Below are 18,517 nucleotides of genomic sequence, written 5' to 3' on the forward strand. Positions count from 1 at the left end.
TTAGTATTCTCTAATAGTACCATAAATGCCGCAAATATATACAGCCTGCCATATTCTTTACTGCCTCCAAACTAATTCAATTTATTACAACCTGCTGACGTTCGTGACTCCAAATATTAAAAATAAAACTAGCATAAAAGTGTATGCTCGGTTGTGCATGCTATTTTGTGGTTTTCAAATGTGACGGCTTTTTGGAATATATATCTTAAATGCCTGTACCAGCGCTCGCAATGCTCCGGTATCCGGTTTGTTGTTGTGTTTCTAAGGAAACCCGAGTCGCCCGCAGCGTGTTTGCACGGAGCGCTTCCAGCAGGCTGGTTAGCGGTTTAGCGAAGTAGCCCAAGAAGTCTAATCAAGTGTAGCTGCAGGTAAATTAACCATTTTCCCTCCAAATGATCGACGCATTGGTAGTTCATGGAACGAACCTGTTACATGTATTTTGCTTTATATTTTTGTACCATTTACTTACAAGTTCTCGATATATTGTTACAACGATTTACGCACTTTAAGCTTTGTTTGTTGCTAAAACAGCGTCGATTATGCCATTTGAAGTTTTTAGCAGACAATAATGCTGTCTCTGCATCTCTGCTGGTCTGAAACCACCGTTTAAGGTTTTCAGCGGGACTAAAGGTGCGAAGCCCATTAAAAAGGAACAAACATCTAAATGCACAGCCGATGACCCGTGTGCATAGTTTATGTCCTTTTTTTGGCGATACAGATCTGAAGACGCACTTAAAATAAAACACTTTAAATTGCTAGATAACTTAAATTACTGTGTCTTGAAGCAGAGTTTCCCCGAGAATGACTGCCCTGGAAGCGGACTTGCTACGGTCCAGAGGACGCGCTAGTCCCCACAGCGTGAAACTGTGGCAGCTGAACGGGACAGATTTCCAGCCGGCGGTGACAGAGGGGTCGCTGGTGGCCACAGAGACCCGATTCAGCACCTGGACACCTATCGGCAACAAGCCGTCCAATCAGCAGGTCAGGGTTATGACGCTTACGCCCCCTATTCATTTCATTCATGCTTTTAATTGCTTTTAATAATCTTTTACTGGATTTAAATCCTGATGATTTCATGAGGAAATTATAAATGGCGAAATTACCTCAGACTGATTCCACTCCGTCTCAGGATGCTGACTATAACCTCTTCACAGCTTTTTCAGGAAAGGATGACCCTCATATCGCACTGGTTTGACCTGTGGACTGACAGGCAGAGGAAACAGTTCATTCACAGCATCCTGACAAGGTGTTCCAAATCCCAGCTTAAGTAAGTCACATTCACCAGGGCTTGCAGTACAGCCATAAGAAGTACACAAATAATGATTGGTCCGTTTAAACTGTTAGTTATCCAGCATCATTCCATTATGTAAAATTCAGTACAGTAATAAACAAGCATGCCTTTCCAGGTGCATGTATTTAATGCTGAAAATCTGCTCTGGTTTTGAGACTTTTAAACAACACTTACCCCTCTCTCATGAAGAACGATACAGGAACAGAAATGTCTGAGACAATAAGACAACAAATTAAAACAATTAATCAAAGGTCTAACAGAAGGACTGACATAGTTTAAAGCAAGTTAAAATCCCTTCTCCAGCAAATCTCCCTGTCCCCCTGAAAAGCCTCCTCATATTTATACCACCTGAATTCTTAATTAGATGTGGCCAGTCAATTAAACAATTATCCATTTACCCATTGCCTGACAGACACACATTCTCATGCTCTCAGCTTCTGATAGAGGTCAATCTGTAGAAAAAATGTTTGGTTACTGCAAGGTTTGCAAAATAATGAAATACAGGCCCCTAGCACATTATATATTCACTGTATGAACAGGAGGGATGATATTTGTCCATTTTTGTATAAACCACTTCATTTTCATACAAAGTTAACACATGACATAACAGGATACAGTGAAGCAGTCTGTGTAAAGCCTGTGCCAAATAAGTGAACTTACCTGAATAAGTTACCTGAGTTCATAAGGTAGTGTTTAAACCACACGCAAACATGTTTCATTCACCTTGTCAGCTTGATGTGAAACTTTAACCACCAACATATTACTAGTAAGCGCTGTGCACTGTACTCAGGTTACTGCATAAAATGTTCTGAAAGCCTTGTGAATTTAAGTTGTAATAGTAACATGACAGGATGGCAGCTGACAGAAACATTATCTTTCAGGGGATGTAGTAACCATCTGTGTCCATGAAAATGGATAAGGTGATTGCATTTTCAAGTCGCTGTTATTTCAGACCTTTCAGACGAGCCCAATAAAGTAAAGTAAAAAAAATAATAATAATAATGAAGAGAATTCCTATCCTATTCATTTTAAGACACCAACGTGGACATTAGCTACTGCTCACTGCACACAGTCAGACTAATAGCACAGTCAAATATGCCTGTTGTTTTTACAAGTCTTGTGATCTAATGTGCTTCCATTTGTGTGCATTCTATGTAATTATGGTATCCATTGTTTAGGATATCATTTCATTTTCACAGTAATAAGTCCTGGGCTGATGAGTTTTCTGATGAGATCCTAGGCTGGATAATAACATCCTTTTATGGAGGTTAGAGGCCCCTGATGGTATAACAGCGTAATGCATACAGAATAGCAAGACTCAAGTTCTGTCTAAAGTTTTTACCGCAAATTCAATGAGAACAAACATGAGCTCTGTTTACTAACTCCTGCATGTCCCACTGCGCCTCCACACAACCGGTAAAACTTACCAAGGCCCCGTTCCCATGCCTCCAGCTTCACCAGGGATTGGTTTTTGGAGGTGGTTCCCATCATGCACCTGGACTTCACCACGGTGCTTCCACGCTTCCTGTCCCTCTACATCCTGTCCTTCCTCAACCCGCAGGATCTGTGTTCAGCCGCCCAGGTCAGCTGGCACTGGAAGTTCCTGGCGGAGCAGGTCTGTCGTCCTCTTGCTCCATATGGCTAATGCAGGATTAAGTTGCTGTCAGTTTACTTATTTCCAAATACCTGTGGAATATTGGTAGTAAATGGTACATCAGTCAAGTGTTATGCTGTGCAGGTTATATTTGTTTTAACAGGTGTAAATGTAATGTAAAGGGAAAGAGCTGCCTCCTTACAAGCATACATTTTCCCAGGGTAGTGATTCAGCTTTGTGTTGCGGATGTGAACACGTCAGCCATATCTAGCGTGGCAGAGCTGAAGTTGAATAAGAGCTCAGCACTGTGTGCACATGTGTAACAGTGACCCCCGTGACCCCTGTGACTGTCCCAGGACTGCCTGTGGTCTCCTAAGTGTGTGATCCGCGGCTGGTTCCTGCCCTACACCCCTGCGGACGGCGAGTTCGGGGCCTGGAAGAGGCACTATGTTGCCTGTGCCTCCAGCCTGGACTACCTGACCCCCCGCGAGGCGGAGGAGGTGTACGGGACCCTGAACGAGCCCCTGGGGGACGCAGAGGAGGAGGAGGAGGAGAGGAGGAGAGAGAGATGGATCAGGCAGGCCATCAGGGAGAAGGTGGCGGAGCACAAGAGTGAGTACGAGGGCAGTCTGCGTGGAGCAGGAGGGGGATAGCATGGATTTGGAGCAGATTTTAAGATGGTCAGTAATTGCCACTATTTTACTAAATATTTCAAGTCAAAATGACAAATGTGAGTGTATCCAATTCTTTTTTATATGCTTTTTTAATGCATTGTTAACTTTGTAACAAGAAAATGGTGGAATATGAGAAAAATGTTTTTTTAATTTTTAGATGAGGCTTGGCTTCCCTCTGCTCTGAATGTGTGTAGCTGCAGTGAGTGTGGATGTGTGCTGTGGATGTGTGTGTGCTGTGGATGTGTGTGTGTATGTGTGTGTGTGTGTGTGTGTGTGTGTGTGTGGGTGTGGCTGTGGATGTGGATGTGGACGTGGACGTGGACGTGGATGTGTGTGTAAATGTAGATGTAGGTGGTTCACTGTAACTCTGTACAGGCCTGAGTAAATGAGCATGAGAAAGCTGAATCTGTCTGTGTGATCAGATACGGAAACGCAGGTCAGAGGTCGCTGGTTCCTCCACAGGGCTCGCGCTGAAGGGCAGACGGCCCTGGCTGAGCAGCAGCTGGAGTGCGGGGACACCTGGGGTCAAAGGTCAGGGGTCACGCACGGGCGGGGCAGGGCTGACAGCTGCGCTGGTGCTCCTCGGGGTGAGACACAGCCTGGGGCATCACCCCAAACACGGAGGGAGAGGGAATCTACCAGCCACTCTAACAGCTGCATCTGTGATTACTGTATCTGTGGGAGATAAAGGGACTTCATCATTACTCATGTGGTTTGTCATTTTTGTAACTCAGGGAGCTGGGTGCAGTAAGGTGATGACAATGATGATGACGATGATGATGAAGATGTTTAATCATGTTGATAATGATAATAATGATAATGGTAATGCTGGAAATGTGAGTGATAGTTATCATCATCATCCTCATGGCGATGATGATGATGATTACGTCATGCGTGAGTGCATTATTGAGTCTGCGGTGCGGTTGCTAGGAGAGGAGTCGAAGCCAGCCCTCGCTGTCGCGGCTGCTGGAGCGAGAGGCCCGGTGCTGCTCTGCCCAGGACTCCACCCTCCAGAAGACCCGTGTCACCAGTGCCCTGAGGTCGCTGCCCAGAGGGTGAGGGCCAGGAGCCGGGGACCGGACATGGCAGCCTGTGTGTGTGTGTGTGTGTGTGTGTGTGTGTGTGTGTGTGTGTGTGTGTGCGGGGGAGAGAGAGAGACTACTGCTTTTGTGGATTTGGACCCATTTGATTATAAACTGTGTTTAATCTCGGATAAAGAAGGCCTTTTACACCCCCAGCATTAACCTGATATTTATGAAGATTTAAAAGGCCTTTTGGGATGGGTGTTGGATTTTTCTAATGAAACAGACACAATATATTTGGTGTTTGTTCCAGGAGGAGTATGACTGGAGGATCGTACCTCATGGCCAATTACAGATCCCAGTCAACAGAACAGCACAGCGCCCCCTACTGCCAGTCTCCTCTCCACCTGCTCCTGGTGTCGTCCCGGGTCCCTGCGTATGAGGTGGGGTGAGGGGAGGGGCATTAGGCCCTGCTAATGCTGGAATACAATGAACAGGCAGCCTGGTAGCCATGGAACCTCAATAACGTTCAATCAATAAGGCAGAAACAGTAGTTGAACTACAGAACTGTAATTGACCTGTACTTGATAAACAGTCTCTTTCCATCACAGATGACCAATACTTTTTCCATCCTCAGGTTATAGCCTGTATTGATCTGGAAAAAATGATCTACACTACCCTGCCCTTATCTGTTGGCAGTGTTTAGCATGCAGTAATGTAGATTGCAGAGGTCTGGCTTTCAAACTGATTTATTCTGCACTGCTGATTATTTAAGATATGTTGGCTCATGCTCTTATGAGTGAATGCAGTCTAAACGCAGACAGACTGCAGCACGTTGTCTGGATAATGAGGTTTCGCATGAAGACTGTAGTGGAGATATTCCGTATTACAGAACCGCATCATCCTACCTGGGACACAGTACCCTGATCATCGCTTCCTGTTCCCTGCTTCTTGCCTCCTGCTTCCTGCTTCCTGTTCCCTGCCTTCTGCTTCCTGCTTGTGTGTCCGCAGCTGGTGCTGAGTGGGGTGCGAGTCGGAGTGGTCCCCCTGCTGTACGACCACAGCGGGACCACGCTGCAGGCGCTGCTGTTCCGGGCGGAGGGGGCGCTGCGGGGCCAGAGGGTGCAGAGCGTGGGGGTGCTGGCTGAGGGGGACGCCGGGGAGCTCAGTCTCACGCAGGGTGCGCTGGACCATCAGCCCTGTCACTTTACTCACATGAAGATGCAAATACAGAGTAACAGGTGGACAGAAGCAGCGTTTTCTGTAGCTGCTAAGCTGCAGGTCTGCATACCTCCCTGGCCCTTAGGAAATGACAGCAGGCTCATTACTGTCCAGCCCTGATGTGCCAGCTCACTCACATGCACTGGTGTTCACACGTGCCTGCTCAGCCCACACTGAGCATGCTATTGCTCAAGGCTAAGGTGTCTTTATCACATCAGTGGTGGCCTGCATTGTGGGTTCAGCTCTCCTAATCTCAGTCTCTTCCCTCTTCCCCCCTCAGGGTGCAGGGTCACAGAGGAGTCCCTCCTGAGCCCGGACGTGAGGGAATTCTGGGAGAAGCTGTCTGGCTGGGTGGTGCCCAGGACAGAGGGGGGGCGTCTGGACATCTTTGCCCCTTTAGCAGCCTCTGGTCAGTCTGAATTTGGGGGTAACAGTCTCTCAGTGGCCCATAGTTACTATCTCCGGATCTTTAGTCATTTTCTCACTGAAAAACTCATTTGATTGGACACATTTAACTGAATATGAACTCATAGCACAGCCAAGGGGTGTTTTAGGGGAACTCAGATGCAGTTAGACAGATTTCACTGAGTGTTAGCCTGGGGGGGTTCTGTGCCCAACCTGAGGTATAGGCAGCTAAGTCATACAGCTGGGGTGAATTCAATATCTACAGTGTTTAGGGATGTTGTGAACATTTCACTTAGGCAAATGGTTTGTATCTGCCAATCATTCCTGCCTGACCTGCCCCATTCTTTCCCTCCCCTCTCTCCCCCCTCTCAGTGTCAGGAATGGAGCTGCTCTCCAAGCTCTCCACCCTGACGGGTCTGAATGTCACTGCACCTACAGGGATTGCTACTGGATCGTACCAACACAGTGAGCACAAGAGGGGAGACCACATTAAAAATGATCTCCATATCACAGTCAGACCACATGACATTCTGCCACCACAAGCAGCCGACACTGAGTAGTGATATTACTAGAATGTTTACATAGGTTCTCATACAGGACAGTAAGTAACTCTTTATACTGTATGACTTGCATTTTTTGTCTTTTTTTTATCAAACCCACATATACTGCTGTGGCTATGGCTTTAACACTCGTATAAAATACTCAAATAAACTACAAAAAAACTGTAAACAAAAAAAGACACCTGTAGACACAGCTGGACAATCCTCTGTTGTTTACTTCACTTTGACTGGTTAACCCCTCCCCCAGTTCTCAGTGATTGGCTGGGGCAGGGCGTGTCTCCGCCCCAGGTGTACTTCAGCGAGGCCCCACTGCTGAGCTGGTGCCGGCAGGCGGAGTGGCTGGAGGAGGCCCTCAGGGGCCTGAGGGTGCAGCTGGGGCCACAGCTCCTGCAGCTGAGGCAGGAGACCAGGGGCCGCGCCCTGGGTAAGTCAGCCGGAGAAACGGCTCACATCCTAATTATTTTACTGCTGGTTAGTTACTCTTTGCTCAAACAGTATGTAATATGTAACAAATACAAGGAAGAAAGAAGATACAAAAAAATACAAAACATCTGTCATAAATGCAGACATGTGCACATATATGGAAGATCAGCACGTATCATAACCATGAGCTAATGGTTACATAATTGGAACAAAGCAGTACTGATAGATAGTTTTTCTATGTTAGATGAAATCTACAGTCTTTGCTTCATTGTATGAATATCCGGTGCACTGACAGTCCTCTAGGTAACTTCTCTGCAGTGGAGCACTGACAGGTGTCTCAGTAACCCCCCTGCGTTAGTGCACTGACTGACCTTTCAGTAACTCCCCTGCGCTAGTGCACTGACTGACCTTTCAGTAACCCCCTTGCGCTAGTGCACTGACTGACCTCTCAGTAACCCCCCTGCGTTAGTGCACTGACTGACCTTTCAGTAACCCCCCTGCGCTAGTGCACTGACTGACCTCTCAGTAACCCCCCTGCGCTAGTGCACTGACTGACCTCTGCAGTGGTGCACTGACAGTCCTTGCAGTGGTGCAGTGACAGTCCTTGCAGTGGTGCAGTGACAGTCCTTGCAGTGGTGCACTGACAGTCCTTGCAGTGGTGCAGTGACAGTCCTCTCAGTGACAGTCCTCTGCAGTGGTGCAGTGACAGTCCTCTCAGTGGTGCACTGACAGTCCTCTCAGTGGTGCAGTGACAGTCCTTGCAGTGGTGCAGTGACAGTCCTCTGCAGTGGAACAGTGACAGTCCTTGCAGTGGTGCAGTGACAGTCCTTGCAGTGGTGCAGTGACAGTCCTTGCAGTGGTGCAGTGACAGTCCTCTGCAGTGGTGCAGTGACAGTCCTTGCAGTGGTGCAGTGACAGTCCTTGCAGTGGTGCAGTGACAGTCCTTGCAGTGGTGCAGTGACAGTCCTCTCGGTGACTCCTTCACAGTGCTGATTTCCTTTTTTGTTTCCACAGGTCAGTTTCTTTGGGATGAGGTTGGCCTGTCTGAGGTTGTCCAGTCAGAAGTGACACGTGCTTTGGCAGAGGGGCTTGCTGCACTGTCCAGGGAGAGATGTGTAAGATGGACTCAGATTGTAGCTGTGTAACCTCCGTTTCTGCCGGTGTGCCTCAGGGCTGTGCTCTCTCCTCCCTGCTGTGCTGTGACAGGACAGTCCACTGAGCTTCCTGTGCGACTTCCTGCGGAGGAGGTGTGAGGAGGGAAACGGGGCACAGACAGACAGCACGTTTCTGACAGAGGCTGACCCCAGAACAGCTCTCAGCCCGATCAGTAATCTTCCACAGGTCAGCCTCTCTCATACACTGACCCCAGAACAGCTCTCAGCCCGATCAGTAATCTTCCACAGGTCAGCCTCTCACTCTGCTGTGTCACTGCTGGGAGTGTGTGTGTGTGTGTGGGATAAAGCGTGAGTGTGTCTCTCCTCTTTTGGCAGGCTGCAGGCAGTAGTGTGTGTGTGTGTGTGTGTGTGTGTCTGTGTGTGTGTGTGTGATACAGAGTGAGTGTCTCTGCTTCTCTCTGTTCTGCAGGCTGCGGGCAGTAGTGTGTGTGTGTGTGTGTGTGTGATACAGAGTGAGTGTCTCTGCTTCTCTCTGTTCTGCAGGCTGCGGGCAGTTTCTCAGACAGGAGGCTGGCTGTGGCAGGGGCGCTGCTCCACAGTGAGAGGGTGTATGTGCGCCTCCTGCAGGCGGTCGCCCGGGTGTACTCCGACCCCCTCAGAGCCGCCCTCAACTCCAACCGAGCCGTGCTCAGCTCCGCCCACGTCCTCATGGTCTTCTCCCCTGTGCTGGACATCCTGGAGGTCAACAGGTAGTGAATGCTAAATGCTAACACATCCATGAGATTACAGCTATATTATCACACACTGAGACCTCAGTGCCCTCGGGGCAACCCTCCACCCTCTGGCCTGAGAGACCCGAGTCCTCATCCCTTCTCTCTCAAGCTCATTATTGCTCCATTAACAGCATGTTTCCAGGGCTGGGGTGCACGGGCTGGTACAGAATAAAGAATTAAAAACAAACAAGTTATAGTTCTGAAGAACAGAACAAATTAATGTCTGAAGGTAGTAGATTTCCTCAGCAAGCTTTAGGGCCTCCATTATTGGCTTTTACAGAAGAGGGCACTGTAGTGTAAATGCAAATTAGGGCAGTTTAGTATTAGGCAGAATATGGCTCTGTGCTATTAATGCTTCTTGGCACAACTTGAAGGTTTTTACAGCAAGCCATTTTACATGTGTCACTCTGACATGCTGACCTTGAAATGTTCTGTGTTTAGGTTGAGTAAATATGCATGGAAGAGCCCTCGGCTTCAGTATTAGGAAGGCCTGTCTCTTAGCATTTACTCCAAACCCTGCTGTTGCTCTGTCGCGTGGAGTTTGACTGTAGTGTTAGGCAGCTGAAGGGTTAACGTCGTGACGCGGGATGAGATGATGCTCTCATGCTGCTGTCTGATAAGCGCAACGTGACGAATCCGACGTGGAGTGGATGAGTGGGGGCACTCACAGTCAGTGCGTTGCTTTGCCCCAGGCCAAAACACAGCTCGATGACACACTCTTCCTGACAGGTGTGTCACACCGACCTGTCTACTTTTATCAATTTCCGTCAAGACTGTTTTGCCAGACCAATTTGGTTTGGTGTCCCGAGGCCCTTAGACGCACAGCAGGGAAATGGTGTGTGGGATTCTGAGCAGAAGTCAGCAGCTAGACATCAACTTAGGAGGATGAGATGCTTTGAATATCCAGTAGGAGAAAGAATTATGGGAAATTTTGTTCTATCAAAGTCAGCATGCTTTTTTACTTCCATTTACTTTTACATGATAGCATACAGTATTTGCTTAGCAGCTGTGCTACTTTTACATAGTTTTTACAGTTTTTACAGAGCTACGTACATTACAGTCATTTAGCAGACGCTCTTATAACTTAAGCATAGCGACCTACATAGATTACATTTTTATCCATTTATACAGCTGGATATTTACTGAGGCAGTTGTGAGCAGTTGGTGATTCAGATTAGTTTAACTTATAAGAGCAGCGGCCCACCTGACATTGAACTGCCATCCTCTGCATCTGATGCTCGGATCCTCACTGCTGCCCCAGACTCATCTGCTAAAGCACCCCCCTCAGAGCGGGGGGCCAGGCACCCGGTCCTGGGGTGTCAGTGCGGAGTGCCAGGCACCCGGTCCTGGGGTGTCAGTGCGGGGTGCCAGGCACCCGGTCCTGGGGTGTCAGTGCGGGGTGCCAGGCACCCGGTCCTGGGGTGTCAGTGCGGGGTGCCAGGCACCCGGTCCTGGGGTGTCAGTGCGGGGTGTCATGTTGCGCCCCTGTCCCGCAGCCCCTTCCTGGCCGAGCTGACGGAGCGTTTGGGGGAGTGGGGCCCCTCCCAGTGCCTGGGGGATGTGCTGCTGAAGTTTTGCTCCAAGCTGAGGACCTACACCAACTTCTTCAACAACTACCCCACCATCCTGAGGACCATTGACAAGGTGAGTGCCCTCCGGTCGCAGCGACATCACGCCAAACGCCAGATCCAACAGCACGTCTCAGCGTTACCATGGTTGCTGTGGGTGTTGCAGTGCAGGGAGATGATACCAGCCTTCCGGGCCTTTCTGAGGAGACACGACAGAACCCTGGCCACCAGCATGCTGAGGTACCAAACGGGTCGATTGATTTGGCATATTGGGATAGTATTAATAGCAGTGCACGCAGTGCATTTAATATGGAATGTGACATACCAGGACTGCAGGAGGAGAGTTTGCAGGTGTGGCCTCTGACTGCCTCAGAGTGCCCTGCTCTGTGCCTGCATGGATTTTTAGCACAAACTGACAAACAGAATGAATAAACACTATAGTGGTATAGTGGTCCTGGTTCAGGGGCTCACAGGCCCTCCCCCCAGCTGTGGCGGTGTCCCTCTCCTGTGCGTATCACAGCGTGTCCCTCTCCTGTGCGCTGCGTATCACAGCGTGTCCCTCTCCTGTGCGTATCACAGCGTGTCTCTCTCCTGTGCGTATCACAGCGTGTCCCTCTCCTGTGCGTATCACAGCGTGTCCCTCTCCTGTGCGTATCACAGCGTGTCCCTCTCCTGTGCGCTGCGTATCACAGCGTGTCCCTCTCCTGTGCGCTGCGTATCACAGCGTGTCCCTCTCCTGTGCGTATCACAGCGTGTCCCTCTCCTGTGCGTATCACAGCGTGTCCCTCTCCTGTGCGCTGCGTATCACAGCGTGTCCCTCTCCTGTGCGCTGCGTATCACAGCGTGTCCCTCTCCTGTGCGTATCACAGCGTGTCTCTCTCCTGTGCGTATCACAGCGTGTCTCTCTCCTGTGCGTATCACAGCGTGTCCCTCTCCTGTGCGTATCACAGCGTGTCCCTCTCCTGTGCGCTGCGTATCACAGCGTGTCCCTCTCCTGTGCGTATCACAGCGTGTCCCTCTCCTGTGCGCTGCGTATCACAGCGTGTCCCTCTCCTGTGCGCTGCGTATCACAGCGTGTCCCTCTCCTGTGCGCTGCGTATCACAGCGTGTCCCTCTCCTGTGCGCTGCGTATCACAGCGTGTCCCTCTCCTGTGCGTATCACAGCGTGTCCCTCTCCTGTGCGTATCACAGCGTGTCCCTCTCCTGTGCGTATCACAGCGTGTGCCTCTCCTGTGCGTATCACAGCGTGTCCCTCTCCTGTGCGCTGCGTATCACAGCGTGTCCCTCTCCTGTGCGTATCACAGCGTGTCTCTCTCCTGTGCGTATCACATCGTGTCTCTCTCCTGTGCGCTGCGTATCACAGCGTGTCTCTCTCCTGTGCGTATCACAGCGTGTCCCTCTCCTGTGCGCTGCGTATCACAGCGTGTCCCTCTCCTGTGCGTATCACAGCGTGTCCCTCTCCTGTGCGTATCACAGCGTGTCCCTCTCCTGTGCGTATCACAGCGTGTCCCTCTCCTGTGCGTATCACAGCGTGTCTCTCTCCTGTGCGTATCACAGCGTGTCCCTCTCCTGTGCGCTGCGTATCACAGCGTGTCCCTCTCCTGTGCGTATCACAGCGTGTCTCTCTCCTGTGCGTATCACATCGTGTCTCTCTCCTGTGCGCTGCGTATCACAGCGTGTCTCTCTCCTGTGCGTATCACAGCGTGTCCCTCTCCTGTGCGTATCACAGCGTGTCCCTCTCCTGTGCGTATCACAGCGTGTCTCTCTCCTGTGCGTATCACAGCGTGTCCCTCTCCTGTGCGTATCACAGCGTGTCCCTCTCCTGTGCGTATCACAGCGTGTCTCTCTCCTGTGCGCTGCGTATCACAGCGTGTCCCTCTCCTGTGCGCTGCGTATCACAGCGTGTCCCTCTCCTGTGCGCTGCGTATCACAGCGTGTCCCTCTCCTGTGCGTATCACAGCGTGTCCCTCTCCTGTGCGTATCACAGCTTGTCCCTCTCCTGTGCGTATCACAGCGTGTCCCTCTCCTGTGCGCTGCGTATCACAGCGTGTCCCTCTCCTGTGCGTATCACAGCGTGTCCCTCTCCTGTGCGTATCACAGCGTGTCCCTCTCCTGTGCGCTGCGTATCACAGCGTGTCCCTCTCCTGTGCGTATCACAGCGTGTCCCTCTCCTGTGCGCTGCGTATCACAGCGTGTCCCTCTCCTGTGCGTATCACAGCGTGTCTCTCTCCTGTGCGTATCACAGCGTGTCCCTCTCCTGTGCGCTGCGTATCACAGCGTGTCCCTCTCCTGTGCGTATCACAGCGTGTCCCTCTCCTGTGTGCTGCGTATCACAGCGTGTCCCTCTCCTGTGCGTATCACAGCGTGTCCCTCTCCTGTGCGCTGCGTATCACAGCGTGTCCCTCTCCTGTGCGCTGCGTATCACCACGTGTCCTCAGCCTGCAGGAGCTGCTGCTGCTGCCTGCGTCGCGTGTGGAGGAGTACGCCACACTGCTGGAGGCCCTCCTCCTGCACACGCCCCCTCAGCACCCTGACCAATTACAGCTCAGATCCGCGCTGGACTCCCTGCAGCGATACAAGAGCTTCCTCCACAAGGTAAGCCCCACCCACTGCCTCCTCCACAAGGTAAGCCCCACCCACTGCCTCCTCCACAAGGTAAGCCCCACCCACTGCCTCCTCCACAAGGTAAGCCCCACCCACTGCCTCCTCCACAAGGTAAGCCCCACCCACTGCCTCCTCCACAAGGTAAGCCCCACCCACTGTCTCCTCCACAAGGTAAGCCCCACCCACTGCCTCCTCCACAAGGTAAGCCCCACCCACTGTCCGATCCACAAGGTAAGCCCCACCCACTGCCTCCTCCACAAGGTAAGCCCCACCCACTGCCTCCTCCACAAGGTAAGCCCCACCCACTGCCTCCTCCACAAGGTAAGCCCCACCCACTGTCCGATCCACAAGGTAAGCCCTGCCTAATGGACGACACCCACACCATCGCAGATGTCTCTCCTACAAGGTGTCAGTGTTAACCAAGGCTCCATTACTATTTAACCATTAACACTCTATAATTCCTACAGGTGAGAAATAGAAAAAAAAGGTGAGACTCTAAAAACGCTGAGGGCAGCACATGCTCAGTAACATGTTCTCTGCCTGCTGCTCTGTGAACAGCTGAAGCAGACTGCGGATGGTGACTCCAGGATAGCGGAGACTCAGAGGATGATCCACAGCTGCCCGGTAGGCTGTGATCCTGCATGCCAACACTAGCCTGTGACTCATGAGTACAGGGAGATCTCTGGGGAGAGGGCGGTCACATGACTGTGGGATTCACCATGCTCTTACAACTGCATGCAGCGGGCTGTCTGGGTGTTCCGTACATGAGGAACTGGCCCAGTTCCTTACCACTCTCTTACAGTACTCAGATCAGTCATGTGCTTGACTTCAGTTTCATGTGCCCTGTAAGCGATGTGCTCAGCTCACCTGTGCTGTCAGCAGGGGCAGAGGGTTGAGTGCACTATGTGCTGCTGTGTTCAGAACCTGCAGGAGGGGAACAGGCACCTGATGGCAGTGCAGGAGGTGGAGCTGCTCCACACCCCCCACGAGGACATCGCTGCCTCACTCAGGTGAGCACACTTACCTGAGGGAGACAGCTCAGCCATCAGAGCACACCGCTCTGCGCATTTAAATACATCATTGAAGGAAAGGCATTGAGCATTTAACTTTTTATTCTGCGGAGCTGAAATGTATTTGTATAATTGATGCCTCTGTAGATAATCTATGAAGCCACAGTAAAAAATGCTGTAAGATGGCTGTGCTTTTAGTGACACATTGGCTGGTATAACATGAATACTTCTTAGTTTTTTGCCAAGTAACAAGTTATTTACATTTACATTTACATTTATTTATTTAGCAGACGCTTTTATCCAAAGCGACTTACAAAAGTGCATACAGTAGGTACAGCGACAGTACGGGGACAGGATGTGTACAGTTCCACAATGAGACAGTTCTCAGCTGAGAGCAAGGTCTGTTTGAGGACGCAGTACTATCAGATTTTTACAATTACAGCCTAAAGGGCAACTAGTACGATATACTTTCGAACGGCAAACTTCAACAACTTCAAACGGCACAATGAGCGTCAGGGTAAAGGCGGCAACAAGAGACAAAATTTAAAAGCACAATTTAAAAAGCACAGCAATTTACGACAGCACTGATGGGGGGGGGGGGGGGGGGCAGCAATTGTGTGCTGGGTCAGTCTAGGTAGAGTCTGAAGAGGTGCGTCTTCAGGCCCCGTCTGAAGGCCTGGGGTGAAGGAGCTGTCCGTAGCGAGACCGGGAGTTCGTTCCACCACTGGGGAGCGATGTAGGCGAAACGCCGATGTCTGGCAGAACGAGCACCTCCTGCCTTGACCATGCAGGGAGTGAGGCGTCCAGTTGCTGCTGAGCGTAGGGGTCGGGCTGGTGTGTAGGGCTGGATGAGTTCTTGGAGGTAGGCAGGGGCTGTCCTGTTGACTGCAGAGAAGGCGAGGGTCAGGGTCTTGAATCTGATCCTGGCAGCGACAGGAAGCCAGTGGAGGGATTTCAGCAGGGGAGTAACATGGGAGAATTTGGGGAGGTTGAAGATCAGTCGGGCAGCTGCATTCTGGATGAGCTGGAGAGGGTGGGTGGTGCATGCTGGGAGGCCTGCAAGGAGAGCGTTGCAGTAGTCCAGTCGAGGGAGAACTGTGGCCTGGATAAGGAGCTGCGTCGCGTATGTGGTTAGGAACGGGCGAATCCTCCTGATGTTGTGGAGGAGGAATCGGCAGGTCCGTGACGTGCGAGCAATGTACTCCTTGAAGTCCAGGTTGCTGTCGAGTTATCACAAACATTTAGCTGCATTTCCCTAAAAATACTTAAGAAGCCATGAGATGGAAGTCACTAAAAATAGTTTTAAATCTTAAATATAGCGTGACCCCCGCTGGTGTGACCCCCCCTCTGCGTGTGTGTGCGTGTGTGAGACAGGGTGTACGAGCGCGTGGGCGACCTCGGGCTCTTCCTCTTCAATGACGCGCTGGTGCTGAGTGAGCGGAGCCTCTCCCACCTGCCGTACCGGCACACCTGCGTGACCTCGCACACCTTCCTGGCCTCCGTCGCCCTGCACACGCTGACCCCGCGGGACATCGCCGACACCAAGTGTAAGCCTGACCGCTGCGTGGGGGAAGGGGGGGGTGATGGGGGACCCGGGACGCTCCTCCTTCGTCACTCCGCAGGCCTCTCTCTCTTCCTTCCCGTCTCCTGCCTCCTCTTCCTGTTGCCGGATTTCAGTGTGCAGCGTGCTGCGCTGATCGCCAGCGTTCGCAGCTGTGACAATGAGCCGCGCTGGCTGCTGCTTTAAAGCGGGATCTATCAGTTATTCCAGGGGAACTGATGCTTTGACCTTTAACCTTTAAAAAAACATCCAATAAGAAAGATGCTACAGATGCAGCAATCACAGGTGCACGCTCTCATGGCTGTGGAATGTTTTGCGCTGTTGATGTGGTGAGTCACATGACCGAGGTGAGGTCACTGGTCTCCCCCCCCCCGCAGATGTGCAGAACGCCTTCGCCCTGGAGGGCCCGAAACGGCAGTGGGTCTGTGCCACCGAGCGAGAGGAGGACAAGGTCACATGGCTGTCTGCGCTACGCAGCGCCATCAACGCTGCCATCGGGGATGATTAGGGACCGCCTGGAGTCAGTTTCTGATCTATCAGGTCTCTGAACCACTATTTGACCGTGATTAAATCAAAACTCTGATTCAGTAATCACAGGCCAGTCACAGTGTTGAGGTCTCTTTGGCCGAACTGCAGTGTTCCTGGTGCTTAACTCTGAGTGGCCAATTTAATTACACTGAACAACAAAACTAAAGCAGGGGAATTAAGATTACAAAGCGAGAATAAACACTGAAATTGCTCAAAAGTTACAGGCAAATATCTTTAGCTCTTAAACTGAATGTGGACCTTGGTGCCAAGGGGCTGCAGTTCGCTGCTCTCAGTGAAGTGATCTGCAGTTTGTAACAGCTGAGGGGACTTCCACTTTTCCAGTCTTTGCTGCTGTGTTTAGAAGGGGCAGCTCCATATCAGCCTCTGCTGTCAGACAGAGGCCTCGTGGGGCTCGATGATCTCTCGCCACAGGCAGTTACATACAGACACTGTGAATCATGACTTTGGTATGTTCCGTGTGAGTGACAGGACTTCCTGGAGATGTTTCCAGTGTGACCATGAGCCCCAGAGAGAGGCTAAATGCAGCTTTCTCAACACAACCAAATACAACCAACATTCTGGCATTTCAGCACTTCCCTTCACCAAATGATATTTCCCATAATCACATTCAGTTTACTAAATTGTATAATCCCCTCACTAATGAAAGGCAGAGAGGAAACCAACCCTAAAGCATACAGTGGAGTTAGAATGAATGACTCAGACTCCGGCCTCTCAGATAACTGAAACCTTTAATCAAGTTTAAATATATGCTCAACGATTTTGCAACTCACAATGGATTACTGATCAAACAATAAAATTCTTTGCATTTTTTCCACGTCAAACTCAAGTTAGAAATTTACACTTTACATAGAGATCTTCACCTTTCACCTTCAACAATTTACAATGTCTGTCACTATACACGCCCCTTCCATCCCATGAGCCCACTCACTCCCTCCTCTGGCACACTTCACTCTATCACGGCTGGAAATAAACACTCTCTGAAGGCAATATGGAATAACAGTAATAAAAATAATAATAATAAGGGAACGTAGTGATTTGTAGATTCAGTACATTTTATCCGACAGACATGGGCACTGAACTTTAGTAGTGGCACTAGTGCAAGCCCCCAGTCAGTCCTGTGCTGAGTGGACGTTGGTTGCCGAGGAGACAGAGGTTTGGACATGTCTGGTAGCTTTTAGCTGTGCTGTGATGTCTCTGTACTGTCTGTGTGTAGGACTTGGAGTACTCCTCATAATGTACCTTCTGTCACTCCGCAGTGCAGAACACCAGTTAAAGTTTATTTAACAAACAGAATGCCATTCCTCATCCTACCCCGGAGGCTATAGAGATAATGGCGTGAGTGATGGTGTTTCTCGTCTGAAGTCACAGTGATAATGTTAAACCGGTTAAACACATTAAAACTCAGCATGGCTTCCCTCACTGTAGAAAACACAGAATCCCATCTTCAAACGCACAGCGAAAGAACACACAGCCTTATGTACAAACAGGGTATCGAAGAACAGCAAAACGACATGAACAATACGCTACTCTACTGTGCACAGTCAGAACCAGAACCAGAATCAGAGGCAGAACCAGAACCAGAACCAGAGGCAGAGCCAGAACCAGAACCAGAACTACAGGCAGAACCAGAGGCAGAACCAGAACCAGAACCAGAACCAGAACTAGAGGCAGAGGCAGAGGCAGAACCAGAACCAGAACCAGAACTAGAGGCAGAACCAGAGGCAGAGGCAGAGCCAGAGGCAGAACCAGAGGCAGAACCAGAGCCAGGGCTGGCTGGACATGCATCGGTCAGGAGGGCAATCATAGGGTGCCACTGTGTTTCTTCATGTTTGGGGCACTAATGACCAAAGCTCTGAAGCTTCAAACGTTTCATAAAAACGCATCCAAATACAATATAGAAATCAACGGCGTGAGATTTCTGTACTGTTTTTTCATGTGAGTAACCTGATTGGTTTATAAATCCCATCAGTATCGGTTCTATGAAGCAAAAGGAAGAAAGTCTATTTTGAATTATTTGTGATCAATAAAATATATCTTACATTTATATGCCTTATCGTTAGTATGCCTTATTCTTCTGTGGTACATGGCATTACTGTGTAGCATTGGCTTGAAAAGCTACCATGGTATGTTTTGGTGACTAGAGATTA

General features: G+C 50.3%; 1 protein-coding gene across 1 annotated transcript; it reads left to right on the forward strand.

Moving 5' to 3' along the window:
• Positions 1-312: 312 nt before the first annotated feature.
• Positions 313-16,329, forward strand: LOC118786803 (epithelial cell-transforming sequence 2 oncogene-like). The gene is made up of 23 exons (XM_036542134.1): positions 313-368; positions 789-981; positions 1,155-1,267; positions 2,744-2,906; positions 3,242-3,497; positions 4,022-4,146; positions 4,490-4,614; positions 4,895-5,024; positions 5,593-5,761; positions 6,083-6,211; positions 6,580-6,672; positions 7,015-7,191; positions 8,205-8,305; positions 8,397-8,478; positions 8,532-8,593; positions 8,849-9,054; positions 10,575-10,722; positions 10,813-10,886; positions 13,085-13,241; positions 13,809-13,874; positions 14,172-14,260; positions 15,635-15,807; positions 16,199-16,329. The coding sequence occupies exons 2-23, from the start codon at positions 802-804 to the stop codon at positions 16,327-16,329; spliced, it is 2,949 nt and encodes a 982-aa protein (XP_036398027.1). The 5' UTR covers positions 313-368; positions 789-801.
• Positions 16,330-18,517: the final 2,188 nt, after the last annotated feature.

This window comes from Megalops cyprinoides, chromosome 12 (assembly GCF_013368585.1).
Source record: "Megalops cyprinoides isolate fMegCyp1 chromosome 12, fMegCyp1.pri, whole genome shotgun sequence".
In the NCBI taxonomy this organism is placed as follows: domain Eukaryota; kingdom Metazoa; phylum Chordata; class Actinopteri; order Elopiformes; family Megalopidae; genus Megalops; species Megalops cyprinoides.